The sequence below is a fragment of the Onychomys torridus genome, chromosome 20 (genome assembly GCF_903995425.1).
Source record: "Onychomys torridus chromosome 20, mOncTor1.1, whole genome shotgun sequence".
Lineage (NCBI taxonomy): Eukaryota > Metazoa > Chordata > Mammalia > Rodentia > Cricetidae > Onychomys > Onychomys torridus.
The window spans coordinates 48,039,333-48,059,206 of NC_050462.1; the positions used below are offsets into that span (position 1 = coordinate 48,039,333).

General features: G+C 35.4%; 2 protein-coding genes across 2 annotated transcripts; both read right to left on the bottom strand.

The window, feature by feature from the left end:
- Window positions 1-1,128: 1,128 nt before the first annotated feature.
- On the bottom strand, window positions 1,129-2,067 carry LOC118571077 (olfactory receptor 6C3-like). Its single transcript, XM_036169972.1, has one exon. The coding sequence runs from the start codon at window positions 2,065-2,067 to the stop codon at window positions 1,129-1,131; it is 939 nt and encodes a 312-aa protein (XP_036025865.1).
- Window positions 2,068-10,969: 8,902 nt separating this feature from the next.
- On the bottom strand, window positions 10,970-11,905 carry LOC118571124 (olfactory receptor 6C3). Its single transcript, XM_036170038.1, has one exon. The coding sequence runs from the start codon at window positions 11,903-11,905 to the stop codon at window positions 10,970-10,972; it is 936 nt and encodes a 311-aa protein (XP_036025931.1).
- Between the last annotated feature and the right edge of the window lie 7,969 nt (window positions 11,906-19,874).

Sequence of the window (19,874 nt, forward strand, 5' to 3'; positions counted from 1 at the left end):
CATGGTAAGAATGATGAGAAAGTCTGAGCTGACCTACTCTGGTGATCAGATGGCTGAACACCCTAACTTCCATGATAGAACTCTTACCCAGTGACTGATGAAAGCAGAGGCGGAGATCTACTGTCAAGCCCCAGGTGGTGCTCCAGGAGTCCATTTGGTGAGACAGAGGAGGGATTATATGAGCAAGAGATATTGGAAAAAACACAGGAACAAATAGCTAAAGTAGTGGAAACAAATGAACTGTGAACCAATAGCTGAGCAGCCCCCAACTGAATCAGGCCCTCTGGATAAGTGAGACAGTCGATTAGCTTGAACTATTTAGGAGGACCCCAGGCAGTAGAGCCAGGATTGGTCCTTGGTGCATGAGGTGGCTTTTTGGAAACTAGGGCCTATGCTGAGACATTTTGCTCATCCTTGGTGTAGGGAGGAGGGGAAAGGACCTGCCTCAACTGAATCTATCAGGCTGAGCTGAATCTCCAGGGGAGACCTTGCCTTGGAAGAGGTGGTATGGGGGGGTGAGTTAGGGGGTGTAGGCTAGGGGGTGGGAGGAGGGAGGACAGGGGAATCCATGGCTGACATGTAACATTAAATTAATTATAAAATAAAAATGAAGAAAAGAATGATAATTCTGAAATCCACCACCTGACACACTTTCTATCATGCTAAATGTACTGTGTCTACATAGAAATAACGTACTGGTATTCAAAATAATAATCATTAGCCTAGATTTTTCATATTATTTAAATATATTTCAATAAAGATTTGAAACATCAAAAAATCATGAAGCAGTATTCAGTTTTATCAAGTTTATTAAGTTACAATGAGAATAAATTTATAGTAAGATATAACTGCAATTAAGAAGAATTTTGTTATGGAATGCACAATAGGAAAAATCTGAAAGGTCTTCATTTTTTAGAAAAGTGTAGATACAAGTCAACACATAGAAGATAAATAGACCTATATAGGTGAACACACACAGAAATGACTTGAATGTACAGAGCATGATTACTCTAAACATGAAATTTTATTAAATATCAAAATGCCAATCCTATTACAAATTATTCTTTTTTCCACCCTTGCCTATAAATTCAGAAAGAAGAAATTATACTTTTAACATTATCAATGCTTTCATTTGCCCGAGAAAAGCACTACCTTTTGGATGGTGTCCTTAAAGGCTTGCTTTACTTGCTGGTTCCTCAGGGTGTAGATAAATGGATTCATCATAGGAGCAACAGAGGTATTGAGAATAGCTACACCTTTGGTCAGTGATGCTCTTTCTTTGGCAGAAGGATTAGCATACATGAATATGCAGCTGCCGTATGATATAGAAATGACAATCATGTGAGAGGAACATGTAGAAAATGCTTTTTTTCTCTGACTGGCAGACGGAAGTTTCAGAATTGTCATGATGATGAACATGTAGGAAAGAATGATTAATGCCAAAGTGAAGAGCAGTATCACTATTGCAGAATAAAACCCAATCACTTCCAGGAGCCATGTGTCTGAGCAGGATAACTGCAGGAGGGGAAAATAGTCACATGCAAAGTGGTCAATGACATTGGAGCCGCAGTAATCTAACTGAAGAAAAAGAATGACGGGTGGGAAGATGTTTAGGAACCCTGCCAGCCAGGCAGAGAAAACCAGCAATATGCAGACTTTCCTGTTCATGATGGTTGTGTAATGCAGCGGTTTGCAGATGGCAACATAGCGGTCATAGGACATAGCAGTTAGAAGGTAAAATTCCGTGATACCCATGAAGATGAAGAAAAACAACTGAGCTGTGCAATTATTGTAGGAAATAGTTTTGTCTCTGGTCACAATCGTGCTTAGAAATCTAGGGATGCAGACAGTTGTAAAGGTTATTTCTAAAACAGAGAAGTTCCTGAGGAAGAAATACATGGGGGTCTGTAGATGGGGGTCTACCAAGGTGAGAGTGATGATGGTCAAGTTTCCAGTGACACTTAGAATGTACGTGATAATTAAAAAGAGGAAGATTACAACCTGAAGCTCAGGGTCATCTGACAATCCCAAGAGGATGAATTCTGTGGGCACTGTGTGGTTTTTCATTGTGGGTCTTCTTCTCATTCCATTAAAACATACAAAGTATATTCCTCTATAACATAAAACACATAGAAAGATATTGAAGTAGGGCATGGTATTTAGAAGACATTTTTAAAGATATGAAGAGTCTTATGAAATAAAAATTTGACCCTATTTTCAGTTCAAATGACAAACAATATCTGTTCTTCTTAAAAGTACATTACAGCAGTAAATGTGGATTAAAAGTTCTGATAATATCACTTAAGTCATTTTCCCAATGCTTTTAAAGTAGTTAGAGCTATAATTATTTGAAAATTATCAAGTTGACTGATGAAACAGGTAAAATAGTGTAGCTGATCTTCCCTTCCTGCAACATTGTGAAAATGAGTCTAGAACATGGCACAGAATAAACACACACACACACAGTTCAAAAACTTTAGAGGTAGTTTGATCTTACCTTCAGATTTACATTTGTAAAACTAAGTGCACTGTGGTTTAGGAAACTTCCCAAATCCAGCAACAATTGGCTCTGATGACTTTCTCACTGTAGAAGCAATCTGCATTCAGGCATTCTCTTCTGTATTTCATTCTGCAGTGTCTTTGGATAATGGTATTTTTCTCCTCGTGTGATTAAATTTTTCTTTTATATTACAAAGACCAGAGGACAAGACAGGAAACCCCTTTAAAAAAACAAACAAGTAATTAACTAGAAACATTTAATTCACAAAATGTATAATTCAATTTTAACACAACGTTTCTATACAAATGAACAAGTAGATGGTCAAAGTAACATTTGCAGGTAAGTAGATATTCTTTCAAATAATGGAAAGTTCCTACTAAAGACAATTTCTATCATAGTATAACAGTGAACATAGGGGCTGTGGAGGAAGAGTCCAGTAATTATTGTTGACTTTTTGCTTTGGCATCTAATTAATAGTATTTTTGGTGATAAAATTTATTCATTTTCAGTGTTAAAAGAGCCATAAATCCACAGAAATGTACATAAAATATTTCAATTTTTTTAACTTGGCACATAATATAATGGGTTTCATTATTACATTTCCATGCATGTACATCATTGTATCTTACAATATGCATAGAGCAAGAGTAAGAACTTACTTTATCATCTCTCCTCTTTCCTTGTTCTTGGTCCCCTTCCTCCTCCTCCTCATCACACACACACACACACACACACACACACACACACACACACACACACACACTCTTAAATTTGGATTCTGTATATGAGAGAAAATGTAATATTTAGTTTTTTTCCATTATACTATCTCATTCATTCCTTCCTTTGTATATCCCCATAAGTCCTCCTTCAGTTTTCACAATATGTGTGTGTGTGTGTGTGTGTGTATAATAATACAAATGCTTAAGTAAATTGGAATATTGTATAATACATAAAGGTAACAAACTTACTTCTGGTTCATCTTGAAAATGAAATTTGAAATTCTATTTATTAGTCATAATTTCAGAGCTGGCAATTTGGCTCAGTAATTTATTTGATTTCATTTTTACTGATAAACATGATGATTTGACTTTGTTGCGTCTCTCCGGATTGTATTTCTTTTGCTTAGAAACCAGTAGTAGTTACTCATGGTATGTTTAATTTCTGGTATTCTAAATCCTTTGAAACAATTTATCAGCATACAATCGAGCCATCATTTCTCTTTCTTCTACAGACAAACACAGGGAAGCCTGTGCTAATGGAGAACCTCTTCCATTAGCTCTTCTTCACACAACACAAAGCACTTACTAAAACATTTTTCTGTGCATTTAAATGGGTGTTTCAAGTGAAGATTTTGCAGCACTGTAATTTACACCCATAAAATAAGTAATATTTTCTTTAGGCTTAAGAGAATCATGCATTTTTTTTTGCAAATGATGGTTTGAATAATAAAAAATAAGGAAGATTGCTATCTAGGTATGCTGTCAAAATGGACCTGGAGTTGGACTTACTTTATCAGTAGCTTTCTGTTAGCCCAAGGGAATTGAGTAAACAAAGAGTGCCATAGAGAGAGATCATTAAGACACAAATGAATCATTGACATACTCATTTTTGTAAAATTGACAAAGTATGCAAAAATTCAGAGCAAATGAGGCAAATATATGAATAAGATGTAACAAAACTTTATTTTTCTTGTAAAATATTTTATTTTTAATGATGTGAATATCTGAGTGTGTGTGTATGTGCATGTGAATATGGGTGTGTGGGTATCTGCAGAGGCCAGAGACTTTAGATTTTCTGGGACTGGAGTTATAGGTGGGGAACTGAACTCAAGTTCTCTGGAAGAGAATATGCTTTTAATCACTGAGCAATGTATCTAGCCCTGAAGTTTACTTATTAATTTTTTATTGTATGAGTTCATACTTTTCTTCTGGATCTGTCTTCAGGAGAGTTGTTATGCTTGTATCCTTTGAGGTTTGGTAACCCAGGGAAGTCTTCTTGCTGTGCCTCAATGAGATGCTACTTTGATTTCTTGTATGACTTAAATGTATTTTGAAATGAATAGTGTTGGGAACCTACAGTTTTCACTGTCTCTCGATTCTTAACATCCTTTCAATGTTCTTCATGACAGTTTCACAGGGAAATTATCTTCAAGTTGCATTTATTACATTTTGGATGATTCCACTCACTGTATCACTTATTTTAATTTTGGATGATTCCATTCATTGTATCACTTATTTTAATTAAGTTTTGCTTTTCAACTTGCACTACACTTTACAATTTATCTTTATGTTCTTTTCAGGTGCATGAAGCTTACATGCATTTAATTCCTTAAGTGCTGGTCATTGAAAAGTCTTATAGCTAAGATTAACTGACAGTGGGACAAATGGAAAGAAATAAAAGACTTTTAAAAGTACCTTCGTTGAAACCGTAGGGTTGAGATGCACTGAATTTATAAGTGATACACTATAAGATAAGAATAATTGAACCAAGACATTCATGTAGAAATATTGAAAATTTGGTTCATACTCATGAAATTTTTATTTATCTGCCTTTTGTTTTAAAAATCTATGTTCTGGATATTTGCCCATTTTATTCTATAAACCTATTAATGACAATAGATATAGCAATCATATTTTGGCTAAACTGTTTCTAAAAATAACAAAACTATGAGATCCCACATATTAATATAAGAGGTAATTCATCTTCATATAAAAACTTGAGGGAAGGAGAAGTTAGATTAGTATTTTTCTCCATCATATCTATAATTGTGAGCAATATAGTTCTTATTAACTTTCTTTTTATAAGAAAAAGCAGAACCTGTAGAACAAATAAAAGCATTTTTTGAAACTCCTATTATGTACATTTCTTCTTTATAATATATATTTTAAAATTCTAAAATAATGACTTGCTCAGATCCCTCCCTCTGTTTCTCCTGATATTTGTGTTTTTTTCTTTATTCCTAGTTACTACTATCCCTAGATTTTTTTCATCATTTAATATTTCACATCTAGTTTTTTTTTTTTTTATTTTGGTTTATCTGTATTATACTCTATAAGCTAATAGGACACTTATTAATAATGTATCCAATTATTTCCAGAGTACTCAGAGGAGTGCCATGAACAGGGATCACATTTTAAACCAATTAGGCATAGTTTGGCCACAAAGTTTCATACTTCTTTGAAAGTGCAGGGTAATGGGTTGTAGACCAGGAACTTAGCAATCATGCCTCTATAAGAGAGCATTTGAATAATGATCCATACATGATATTAACTTTGTAATCATTAAGGCAGGATACTTGGTCTCTGTCACATTAGATCATACTGCACATTATCTGGCTTCATTGGCTTTATGGAACCTTAGTTCAAGTTCTCATGACCCATGACTCTTGTGACCTGAATGCCCAAAGAACTAGTACTACATGGACACCATGTGATGTTCTCCTGCACAGCTTAAGATGCATGCCGGCTCTCTTTTTAGAAAGCCTTGGTGGCCTCTGGTCTCCAAGAGCCAGATCCCTAAATTTAGGAAATCATTTTCCCAGGCAGTCATGGTAAGATAGAGAGCCTTGGGCGCTCTGTGGCTCTTTGATGTTGTTCTCCTGTTGTACCAGTACAGACTGCAGTGTTTTTCTTTAATTGTACTAATCTCCTTAGCATTTACTGCTGTTTGTAGCCATTTTGTCTACAGCTTTGGATTCTCCCATGCACCCTTCCCTCACCAAACTGCCAATTTTCAAACATTTTGGTTCTAATTCATGGTCAAAATTCTCACTTTAATCTTTTCTAAAGGCAATCAACAGTAACTTGGCCATTGCCTGAATCCTACCTTGTCTTAACATCTTCTCCACTAAACAAATTCTCACTCAAATTTCTGGATGTGGCCAGATTTTTTTTTGCCAGAATAGAGCATGAATAGTTTGTGGTTTACTTCCTGATAGAGAACTGGTCCCTTTTGGAAATTTCAGGAGCACAATGTTTATGTTTGATTTTCTGTTGGCATTTTGATTTTTGAAATATCTACTAGAATCTCCAATTAAGTTCTAGTTATAATGTTCCAAGACTCTTCTAGCCTACAGCTCTATACTCTGAGATTTCCCTCACAAACAAGTTGCAAAATCCTGTGGGCCACATTCTCATATTTGTTATAGCAGTGACCTACTTCTTGACACAATTATTGATAACATTTTCATAATTGTCACAGAATGCCTGAAAGAAACAACTGAAATGTAGGGAGGTTTTATTTGGGTCATGGTTTAAGGGGGTAGGGTTAATTACGACAGAGAAGGACTGGTGGGGGATTAGCTCAGGCCTGGGGTAACAGGAGTATGAGGTGTGTAGACACATTATATCAGCAGTCAGGAATCAGAGATAACTTGGACCAGAACTGAGGCTGATTCATAATGTAGTAGGTCTGCCTCCAGTGATCTTTTTCCTCCAGGAATAACCATTTCCTAAAGGTCTCACAGCTTTCCTAAACAGCAGCACCTGCTGGGGCCAAGTGTTCAAACACACAAGAATATAGGGGATATTTCATATCCAAATAATAATACTCCTACACATGTGAATCCATAATTCCTTCACAAACTCAAGTTGTGGTCTACATCACCATCAGTTTACTGCACTGGTCTTGGTTTAGGTAAACTTCTTGGATGGAAGGCTACAGAGACTTTGATCTTCAAGTTCTCTCAGCATCACACTTGCTTTAGTAGTTGTAGAATTTCATTCTGGTCCTGAGCCAGCCTTAGAGGCCAAGTAGTCTATTCCATCCTGCTCTGGCTGTGGTAATCTTGGCTTAGGTTTCCCCACTCATAATGTAGATAGTTGCTGTGTTTATGAGTTTGGGAACCATGCCGAGGGTCTTACCAGAATTTCTTGAAAGGCCCATTGTTATAAGATGTTCCCAGTCAGCTTCAGGATTTAAAAAAAGGAACATGTAACTTCTTAAAAAGTAAATATTAATGCCTAATCACAAGAAACAAGAATAGCCAAGGAACCATGATATTATGGTGTGAATAAAAATAACGTTGGCTCAAAAGGGAGAGTATGAACTAACTGCCTGACGATACATTCGAAATAGACGTTTTAATAGATGTTCAGAAAACTTGAATGTAGTGTTCATGTGTGAAATTATAAAAAATAAAATACAGATAAAAGTTCAGAAATTGTGAGAGAACTTTAATAGAAAGATCAATATAATAAAAAATGAAATACAATAGAAAGCAACATCATCAGAACAGAATAAATCAAAGAAGGAATTTGTGAAGCTGATGGTAAGTTATTTGGAGATACTCATAAAACAGAAAAGAGTGAAAATAGCTCACAGATATTTATGAGCAGGAAAAGAAGAAATGAATAAGTCATCAACATTCAAGAAGGAGCGGTGAAAGACAAATGGCTAAAAATGTTATTTAAGTAAATTACAGGAACATTATAGGCGATGGGAGACAAAGAGCGGATCCTGACAGTAACAGAGAAGAGAAAGAACTAGTATTCATAAGAGTCCCAGTGCACCTAGCAGGAGACATTCTACTAGAAATCTTACATACTAGAAAGAATGGGATTTTAAATTCAAAATGAGGAAGAAAAAAGCCACCTTACCATCCAAAAATATTTTATTCTTTAAAGCTTTCCTTCAAAAACAAAATAGAGATTAGCTTTGAGACATCTCAGTTGATGGACATCTAGGCTGTTTCCATTTCCTGACTGTGAGTAGAGTGTCATGGACGTGGATAAACAAGTAACATGATATAGAATCCTTGGGAATGTACCTAAGAATGGTATATGTGGTTGGATCATATGATATCTATTTCTAGTTTCCTGAGAAACCTCAATACTGATCTCGATAGTGTCTGTACAAGTGTGAAATTCAATAAGCAGTTAGTGTTTTCCTTTGCCTACATCCAAGAAAGCCTTCCCCATCTTCTAAAATGCTTTTGTTTACTTTTTAAATCTTAGTCACTGTGATCAGGGTAAGATGAAATCTCCTTTAAAAGTTTTCTTTTAAATTATTTTTTCGTTTATTCTTCTCTTATATAACACATCCCAACTATAGTTTCCCCTCTCTCTTCTCCTCCCAGTCCCTCCTCCTCCTTCACTCCCCCAGATCCACTCCTGCATTTCCCTTCAAATAAAAGACCAGACCTCCCAGGGATATCCACTGAACATGGCCTAACAAGTTACAGTAAGCCTAGGTACAGATCCTCATACCAAGACTGGATGAGGCAACCCAGTAGGAAGAAAAGGCTCCTAAACACAGGAAAGGATTCAGAGGCACACCCCCCCCCCACCACTGTTGGGAGTCCCACAAGAGCATCAAGCTACACAACCGTAACTTATATTCAGAGGACCTACCTCAGACCCACACAGGGTTCGTGTTCTTTCAGTCTCAGTGAGGCCTTGGAGCTCGGTGGGTGCTGTTCTCATGGTATCCTCCAGCACTCTGGCTCCTTCAATCCTTCCTTCCTGTCTTCTGTAAGGTTCCCCTGGCTCTGCCTAGTGTTTTGCTGTGGGCCTCTGTTTCTGTTCCCATCAGTTGCTGGATCTTGCAAGATTTAAGGTCTGCACCCCAAGATGGAACCCACCAGTGGCACCATTGCTGAGGTTAAAACATCTGCCATAGAAAAGTCATAGGTCCTAGCAGAGAACCTACCGTTATCATCCTGATCAATGGACATACTAATTAAAGTGATTTTTAATGACTTAATTCTAAACCTACAAATTATGTACCTCTCAGCCTTCATTAGAGAAGTTTCTTCTTGTAGTAGATGGCAGTTAACATGAAGACTCACAATTGGTCACCCTATAGAGAAGAGAAGCCAGCAGAGTGCTCAGCCCTAAATAGGATATCTATACCACAGTCTGTTTTCTAAGGGATCAGGGACAGAAAGATTGTAAGAGCCAGCGATGGTGGATGGCTACAACAAACATTGTTTTCATGACACAACAGGGCAGTTGCACATATAAACTCACAGAGATCGTGATTGTATGTAGACCTGTGTAAGTTCAAGCCAAACAAAATTCTAGCTCGGATTAGAAGGGGGCACAGTATCCCACTCTTAGCTGGGAAGATAGTGGAATTTAGAGCTGCTGGAGGAGGGAGAGTAAGTTTTCTTTGAGGGTGTGGCCCCCCGGTAGGTTGGCTACATTCCTGGAGATACCCTCCCACCCAGTATTTGGGGAGCAAATTTGGATTTAAAATGAAAAATAGTACATGAACTTGGGTGGGTAGGGAGATGGGGGTGAATCTGGGAGGAGTTAGGGAAGGAGGTCAATATGATCAAAACACAATGAATGGAAACTAAGAGAATTAATATTTTTTTTGGTGCAGAAACAAAATATCCTGTTTCAGAGTCATTTTGATACTCTAAATATTGGAATGTGCCTTTGAATTACATATTTTCAAATGCCTTTTCCATATTCTTTTCAACTATTCATTATTCATAGATGTTCCTTTAAAATATATTAAAATTATTATGAAACACTTATTCACTTTCCACATTTCAGTTTGTATGTTGTGGTGCTCTACATATTTAGAAATAGAGTATATGAGACATAACATTTTCTAATCTGCGTTAGTTGGAGGAACATGAAAGAATAAACGAACACTTGAAGATGAAACTCTCTCACAGTATAACAGCAACAGAGACCTCAAGGCAGAAGATGAGTTATTGAAGTGAGGCCCATATGGTTGAAATTATTAGAGTGCATTCCCAAATTAGCTTTTGTATTGTAAAAGAGTAGCTCATTTAATTTACAGAGAAGAAGTATGGCACATTTTAAAATTTACAAAGTATAATCTTGCATTTAAGATGCTTTATAATAGAGCATTTTGCTTGTAGGGAATGAAAATAGAGAACATATAGAATCTTAAAATGATATCAAAATATCAATTTATATTGAAAATATAATTTGTATCTTTATTCCTAAAGTATTTGATGACAGAATATATAAACTTTATGGACATATAAGCATAATTAAAACTGCTATATGATATCTTCCCATAGAGCATTTCTTAAAAAAATGTAATGTTTCCTGAAAATTCTATAGGGGAAATAAACTTTATTATTTTAATTAGTTATTTGGGAATCTTGTAGAACATATTTTTATCAAATTCATCCCCCTTTGCACAGTTCTTCCCCGATCTCTCCTCCTCCTCCTCACTCTGCTTTGTGTCCTTGTCCTTTATGACCATCAAGGCTAATTTGTGCTTCCCAAGTATTCTTATGTGTGTGGCCTTCCACTGGGTTTTCCCATGCTGTCAACACTTATTAAAGATTTCAAAAACCAATGTATTACATATACTTGATTGTAGGAATAAAAGAGATAGAATGTGGAACTATAAAATTTACTATGTTATAGCACACTAAGAAACTATAAGAGAACAAGGATACCTAATACAGATATTTAATAATTTTGAGAATATAATTAATTAGATCTTAATAGAGTTCTTCATTTTTAACATACTTTAATTTCATTTGCTTACAGAAAACACTAATTTGTGTACTGCACCTTTGAATGCTTGCTTTACTTGCTGGTTCCTTAGGGTATAAATGAAGGGGTTTAACATGGGGACAACAGAGGTATTGAGAATTGCCACTCCTTTGGTCAATGACGCCTTTTCTTTTGCGGAGGGATTGGCGTACATGAAAATGCAGCTTCCATAAGAGAGGGAGATGACAATCATGTGAGAGGAACAGGTGGAGAAAGCCTTTTTCCTCTGGCTGGTAGATGGAATTCTTAAAATAGTCCTGATAATGTACATGTAAGATAAAATCACCAATGCCAAGGTGAACAGCAGAGTGACCAGAGCAACGTAGAAACCAATCACTTCTAAAAACAATGTATCTGAGCAAGACAGTTGTAAAAGGGGGAAGAAGTCACATGCAAAGTGATCAATTACGTTGGAAGCACAGTAATCCTGCTGGAGCAAGAGCATAAGGGGTGGGAAAACAGTTAGAAACCCACCCAGCCAGGCGCACAGCACAAACAGGGTGCAGAGTCTCCTGCTCATGATGGTCGTGTAGTGAAGGGGCTTGCAGATGGCAACATAGCGGTCATAGGACATGGCAGTGAGAATGTAAAATTCACACACACCCATGAAGATAAAGAAGAAGAGTTGAGCAGCACAGTTGTTATAGGAAATTGTCTTGTTCCGGGTGACAATAGACCCCAGAAATCTAGGGATGCATACACTTGTAAATGAGACCTCCAAGAAAGCAAAATTCCGGAGGAAGAAATACATTGGTGTTTGCAGATGGGAATCTACAAAGGTCAAAATGATGATAGTCAGGTTTCCAGTGACACTTAATATATATGTGACTAATAAAAAGAGGAAAATCACAATCTGGAGGTCAGGATCATCAGAAAGGCCTAAGAGGATGAACTCCGTAATCTCCGTGTGATTCATTTCCTCTCTCTTGTTTCCTCTTCTAAAGATATATAGGATGAAAAAAAAATTAAAGGAGAAAGATATAAATCATGATTAAAAGCATTCTAACTAATACAATTCTAAAGTATCTTATATAGTTCATGACAATTAGATATGGACTATCATCTTTACATTGTTTTAGTAGATATTTATGAGTGCAACTTACTTAGTAGTCTCTTAAGGATAACAGGAGATCTTAGGAAATTTTTGTATTGTAAGACAGATCATTAGAAAGTGGAAAATAAAGTCAATAATTTTTGTTTCATGACTAATTAAAGTGAAATATTATTAAAATTTGTGTAAGTAATATGAAACATGAATTTACCTTTTTAATTAATGTGTACATTAGAGTGAACTTCCTCCTAAAAATATAGATGGGTGATTCTAGTGCTGTTGAAAGGTAATGACAGCTCTTTACTCTTTTATATATAAGAAATCAGCCAATGAGTCTCCTTAGCAAACAAAATATTTGAAGATTAATATTCATGCTTAAGTAATTATATTTATTTTAATAGCAATATTATAAAATAATTGTTAAGAACAAAATAACATTATATACATGTTGTATGACTAAGATAGAACTTGTAATTATCTTATTTAACAAATAGGAAATACATACTTTAGGTATTGATTTATCTTTCAGTTAACATATATAACACTTGATTCTGTCTACTGAGTTAGAAATACAAGTATTGTACACAGGAAATTGTCTTTTGAGATCAGAGAAACATGCACTATTTGCTTTTAATTTTTCTCTAGAACACAAATTGCGAAAGTCATTACTTGCCTTAGGTCTTAGAAGCTCTGTCTCTTGAATTGCCCTACAGTATGTCTTCCATTTGATCATACTTCTGTTTATTTACAAAGCTTTATGAACAGATATTTTATCTATACAAAATCACTTGTATGGATCTATTCATCCACAAGGATACATAGTGATACATAGAAAACTGTTCCCATTCATCTTCACCTATTTAGTTAATTCTCAGCTATTTAAACACAACACTAGAAGATATGCTATTCTTTAGATTTGATCTGTTAAATCTCAAAAAATTTTCCCTCTGTATTTTATGAAGGCAGATTTTTTTCTCTGGATAACAGAGTGTAAAGGTATGGCTGCTCTGCTGGACACTTGTTAACTAACACTCATTCCTCAGGCTTCATTTCATTTTTCTTTATTTTATGATGACTGAATAGAAGTACTTGAAACAAAAATAGAGTATTAGAAACCCTCAGAGATATAGAAACACACTCCAGCCTTCTATAATCTCCAGTAGCAGGTCAGAAAGTACTATTTACAGAGAACAGAGTAGGATGTGGCAACACTGCTATTATGATTACAAGATGTTTAAAACAGAACCCTGCTTCTGACAGCTTGTACATAGCTACAGATGTTCCAGGTGTATTTGTTTTGACTTCAAAAGACTTGAGCCCTTGGGAACTAAACGTCCAGGCTGTAGCTCTGCTCTCCTGTAGACCACGAGGGATTTCTAGAAGCCATCCTTCAATATCTCACTAACTTCTAACTCTGCTCACAAGTGGATCTCCCTTGAGAACGTGTTCACCGTTGTATCCCAGAGAGTCCACAATGTTCTCATCTACCAAATACCTACTTACATTAACTACAATTACTTCCCATTTTATTCTTATCTAATAACTCATGAACAATAAAATAATTATGAAATGTGCTTTCTTGAAAGCTTGGAACACTTATAACAGTTGATATTTAATTTATCATTCAAATATAAATTTTGTACATATTTAGTGGCTTATTTTTAGTTTTGTTAGGTGTCATGGTATAATGAAATAAAAGGTTATAATGCTGTGTTAAATAATAACAATTAAAACATATACATTGTGCACACAATGAAATAAAGTGTCATTTTACAGTACAATTTAAGCCTTACTATAAACCTTTTCACTATTCATATTTATTGTACTTGTTAGCCTTTATAGTGTTTTAAACAATCTCTTCAAAATTCTAATAAGAAATATCATAGAGCACTTATATTTTATTTATGTGAAACTCTGGTTAGTGAGTTATATTAATTATTTTTTCTACAAACTTTGTTTCTCAAATATTTGACAATAAAACGTATATAACCAGACACAAAAGACATAATATAATTATTATTTAATGGCTAAAATTCATATTGTATAATTTAATGAAATAAATGTTATACATTTTGATAAAGCAACTGATTCAAGTATGTAAAAATGAGGTAGCATATATGATAAAGTTTTTATTTTATTTTCCACCTTATTGATACTAGTGACATCAGTATACATTTAAGGTTTATAACATGATACTTTGATATACATATACCTGTGCATCCATCCAATAACAACAGTCATTCATAGAGAACTATATTATGGGTGAGATGCAAACTTGATTCCTTTAGTGTTACAGCGTTTGAGGTACAGAAGCAGCTTGGCAGATGTGGCTCTACATCACAGGAGTGATGTCTTTACCAACTTAATTCCTTGGAAAAAGTGAAAATGTTGTTAGATTTTTCTTTAAAATACTAATTAGTGGGTTGGGGATTTAGCTCATTGGTAGAGCACTTGCCTAGCAAGCACAAGGCCCTGGGTTCGATCCTCAGCTCAAAAAAATACTAATTAGTAAAAAATATTTCATTACTAATCATTGGAGGAAAATTTGTATTAGTGTCTCAAACTGTACTCTTGTCCTTTCCTGTAGGTTTGATTTATATTTAGATGCTCATTTCAGATTTTATTTATTTTAATTTTCAAGAATAGTTCAGATAATACATCCTTTATACTCTTTCATTTCATTTGTGTTCCTCGAAATATAAATTTACCGTATTCATTTATGTGATGATCCGTGTACACATAACTAAACACAACAGGCCTAGCTGAAAATATTTTGCTCCCTGACTTTTTGCCTTCCTGTATTGCTGCCAATTTAATCTACCAATTTCTGCTGCTGCTGCTGCTGCTGCTGCTGCTGCTGCCCTCATCATCCTTTGCTGGCCTTTCAACAAGACTGAAGACAATGACTCTCTGGGAATCTTCCAGGCCTTCCAGGCCAGATTAGGACTGCCAAAGTATCCAGCAGTGTGGAGTCAGAGCAGCTACCAGTTTCTGTATCCCATGTGAAGACAGCCATTGTCGGGTTACCAAGACTATACTGGGTAAGCCAATCTAATAAGTCTTATTTTCATATAAAAAAGAGTAGTTCAGAAAGTGAAACTTAAAGTTCTAACAGAAAAGTATGTTTATATTATGCCATTATATAATAGCTATATATAATACTGATTATATAATATCATAATATATTAATGGTTATTGAAACTCTCTAGTTTAACCCATTAACTAAAATGGTGGTAATGTAAATGTACAGTTTGTTATTGGCTTGTTGCCATGGTTCCAGCCCTCTGCTCAAATTCCAAGATGGATATCCAATACTTTTAACTTCATTGCTGACACATGTACTTATAGTTTCTATATGGTTTAGATGACATTAGTCTTTGACAGAAACAGTTCAGACATATTTCAGATAATTCTATTTCTATTTTCATGTTGTATATACATAAATGACTCTATATATGTATAAAATCTAGGAACCACAAATAAGTGAAAAGATATGGTATTTGTTTTTTTGAAACTGGATTAGTTCACTTAGTATGATTAGTTAGAATTACATCTATTGTCCTATAAACAGTATAATTTCATTAAATGGATCTCATGAAATTTTAAAAAAAGCAGTTCACTGAGTGAAGAGACAATCTCCCAGATATGAGAAGAATCTCTGTAAGCTAAACAATATGAAAGAAACAAAATAACAAATTGGTTAATGAATCAGAAGGTGCTGTGTAAGTAGCTTGAAAGAACTGCCATTGACAGTCATATTCATCTGTGGACCCTGTGTGCAGCATTTCAAACTGGCCAGGTAAGGTATGCCCGAGGCTGTGGCAAGTCTGTTATGGGGGTAACCAACAATTTTGTGACTAGATATAGGCCCAGTCCCCTGGAGAGAATTCATGTAGTATAAATATGTTCAAATGCCCCTGACTGTTTTGGGTATAGTCTCCAGTGGGAAAGCTATTGCTGTTATTTTGCTAAATTGACACAACATGTCCATCAAATTGCCTTGTAAATAACACCATTTATGGTCATATACGTTATTGTTATTATTAGCTTGGTGAGAGAGGCTTCTCTTTCCTGTGGGCAGTGGTAACTGCAGAGGCTCATAACTGATCAAGGTGATGAGAATAAGTGATGTCTGAATGCTCAACTATAAATGGAACACCTGTATCATCTCCTCTCTGGCTCAGGGTGAATAATGAAATAAGTGGAAAGAGTGTAAGAGTCAGAGGAAGTTGGGGAGTGGTGTAGAGTATTGACTTCTGGGTATGACATGATCATGTTCTCTTGAACACACAGCACTGTGCTTATCTGAAAAAAATCTACCAAAGATTGAGACCACCAACATTCTGTCTTAGCAGAGGTCATTGGGCAGGTGGGTAATGGTTGCTGGAGGAGGGGTAGATGTTTCCTTCCATGGTGTCGCCATTGGTAAGGTGCTATGCTACAAGAAATAATCTTTCACCCTTACTACTGTAACTCTAGTGAAACTCATTAGCCCATGAAAAAACAGTATGAACAAATGATATGAAAATGTACGAAGGACTAGTTGAGTAAAAGTTCAGCAGAAGCAGTGGAGCAAAAGAAGGGAAAGGATGTGTATGAAAAATGTTACACAAAAATCTATTACATATTAATGTACAGTAATAAAAAAGACAAAGTTGTCAAGTGAAAAGACAGCTCTTAAAAGATGAAATACAAATAGCCAAGAATCATAAGAAAAAATATTCAACTTTAATAGCCATCAGAGATTCCATTTTGCCAAAGTTGGAATGACAATCTTTAGAAACTAATAATAACAAATAACAAGGATATGGATAAAAGAGAATCCTTATATATTGCTGGTGAGAACAGAAGCTAGCCTAGCAGATATGGAAATCAGCATGGATGTTTCTCAAAAAATTAAGAATAGGGGCTGGAGAGATGGCTCAGTAGTTAAGAGCACCAACTGCTCTTCCAGAGGTCCTGAGTTTGATTCCCAGCAACCACATGGTGGCTCACAACTATCTGTAATGAGATCTGGTGCCCTCTTCTGGCCTGCAGGGACACATGCAGGCAGAATACTGTATACATAATCAATCAATCAATCAATCAATCAATCAATCAATCTTTGGGGTTTGGGATTTAGCTCAGTGGTATAGCATTTGCCTAGCAAGGGTAAGGCCCTGGGTTCGGTCCTCAGTTCTGGAAAAAAAATTAAGAATAAATCTTTCATATGACCTAGCTACACCACTGCTGGGTATTTATCTAAAATATTCCATGACACTCTGTCAGAGACACTTGCCCATCAGTTATTATTGCAGCAGTATTCAAATAGATAAATTAAGGAACCAGCATAGGTATCCAAGAACAGGGATAGGAATAATAAAATGTATATATACCTTGTGGGATGTTTTTTTATTACCACTAGTACATGTGGTTAATTTTTTCTTTACAAAATAGCTATTCTTGGCTTATGGACAGAATTCTACTCTTCCCTTGCTTCCATTACTCACAAAGTTTTCTTCCTTTTCTCAGTTTCATATAAACATTCTTACATTTTATACCTTTAAAATTATTTTTTATTTTGAGATTAATATAATTACCAATCATTTTTCTCCTCCCATTATTTCTTGTAAAGTCCCATATATCTCTTCTTGCTCTCTTTCAAAATCCATGGGCTCATTTTCATTAATTTTACACACACACTCCTAAATACATATACTTGCCACAGACAAGAAACCTCATTATCAAGAGGTTTCTAAGCCTCTTGATTGATAAACAAGAATCTAAGCCTCTTATTTGTCTGTGCTGTTTCCTCATGTAAAAAATAGCTTTTCTTCTCTACATAAATCAATCCCATAAGATAATTTTTAACATGACATAAAGTAATATATATGAAACTTTTGGAGATATGCTTAATATTTAATAAATTATATATGTATGTTTCAAAAGAGAAAATGTTCCCTGACCGCTGAGCTGAGAACCTTTTGTTTGGGGATGGTGTTCAATATAAGAGGCCATGTGTAAGGTAGACAGCAATAAACATGCTTAACAGCAGGAGAAGTATGTAGAAGCAACAATTTTGGGACCACAAACTAGAGTAGGATTCCTTTGTTGAACAGTGATTCTTAGCTTTGTTCTTATGCCTTGTATACAAGATACAACCTCTGTTACTAGATTATATTTGCCTTTTCCACACTGTTATCAGACGCCCCTCCCCTGCACACATCCCTGCCTCATCTTCTGGAAAGCTTCCAAAGGCAAGGTTTGTTTGCTTCATTTGGAAGTCTGGATAGCACATTATAGCAAACCAACACTGAAGGATTGTTACCTACTGGTAGTTCATTTCTCCTTCTTGTTACAAAGATTTTTTTTCTGAAAACATTTCTGAAACTTTAGTAAATTACATATGCATCCAAACACAGAAACACACATACATGTGTATAATTAGTATTGTATGTAGCACATTATAATGATACCCAAGTCCTTCTTTCCTCATTTCCATGGTAGTAGGAATCATACTGCTGATTACATGCAATAAACACTTATACTCATTCTTCACAGTACCCACATTCAGACTGTGCTGTGTACTGGGCTTTTTTTTAGGGCCACCAACTAGCTCCCAAATCATGAGATAGAGACTTATTATTATGAATGCTCAGCCCAGCTTAGGTATGTTTCTGGTTAGCTTTTAAAACTTAATTTAATCTGTTTCTCTTTATCTACCCTTTGTCTTGGGGCTTACTTCTCTATGTCTGTCTGTCTGGCATCTTCCTGGCTTCTTGCCCAGGGTGTGTCCCTCATTATCTCCTCTTTTTCTCTAGTTCTTCCCCCAGCCTAGATTCCTCCTCCTATTTAAATTGTCTCTGCTCACCAGCCCCACCTATCCTTTCTCCTGCCTAGCCATTGGCCATTCAGCTCTTTATTAGATCAACTGGGTGCCTTAGGCAGGCAAAAATGAAACAGCAGCACATCTTTACATAATTAAACACACATCATTAAACAAATGCAGCATAAAGAGAAGTAACACATCTTTGCCAGGTTAAAATAATATTCCACAACAGCGCTGAAATCTGTTTATTCCTCCTACACTGTGAATTCCTGAAAAATACTTCAGCATGCTCTAGTGTAGTTGAAAGTGCTATTTTACTTGCTTCATTAAACAATTGTTGGTTTAGTTGTTTAGTTTGTTTGTGGACACTTGTCTGGTTCATGCCAAATCTGCTCTGTTGCATGCTGCCATCAGGAGTCATTCTTACTTACTTCACTCTGGCCTGGGTCTTTCTCAGCTGAACCTTTGTTGTACAAAACATGTTTTCCCCATGTCTTTGAAAATATGATTATATTTTTGGACCAATTCTCTGTATTAAGCAAATGTAAAACAAACCTTCACAAAACATGAATTTTAAGCTACATTTTCCATATTTCTCTACAATTTATCCTTTGGTTCATTTAATTCGTGCTTTAGTAACATCACTCTTATCATTTTGTTTTTTGGTTTTTTTTTTATTGAAAACATGAATTTCTCAGAACATCCTGAATTCATAGGCACCTTCTCATTAGATAGAGTTTATTTTCAATTTCAAGTCTAAAACTCCTTCAATTTGGTGACATTGAGAATTCGTATTTAAAACTATATATTATTATTGGTCTGAAGTGAAAAATATCAACACATTTTATTTTAACCTTGTTTCATGTTTATTCCATATCAACTTTTCTTTTTCTGTTTTATGGTAATTTTATCATTTTATTATAATAATAATGCATATTCCTTTTTTTTTTGCTACTGGTGAAGTCTTTCTGTAAAAGACTATACAGAGGTTGTGGGTGAAGTTGTGATTAAGGTTTGGGGAGAATT

Excerpts from the sequence above, each read along its gene's own strand:
- LOC118571077 (XM_036169972.1), bottom strand. The coding sequence starts at position 2,067 with ATGAAAAACCACACAGTGCCCACAGAATTCATCCTCTTGGGATTGTCA.
- LOC118571124 (XM_036170038.1), bottom strand. The coding sequence starts at position 11,905 with ATGAATCACACGGAGATTACGGAGTTCATCCTCTTAGGCCTTTCTGAT.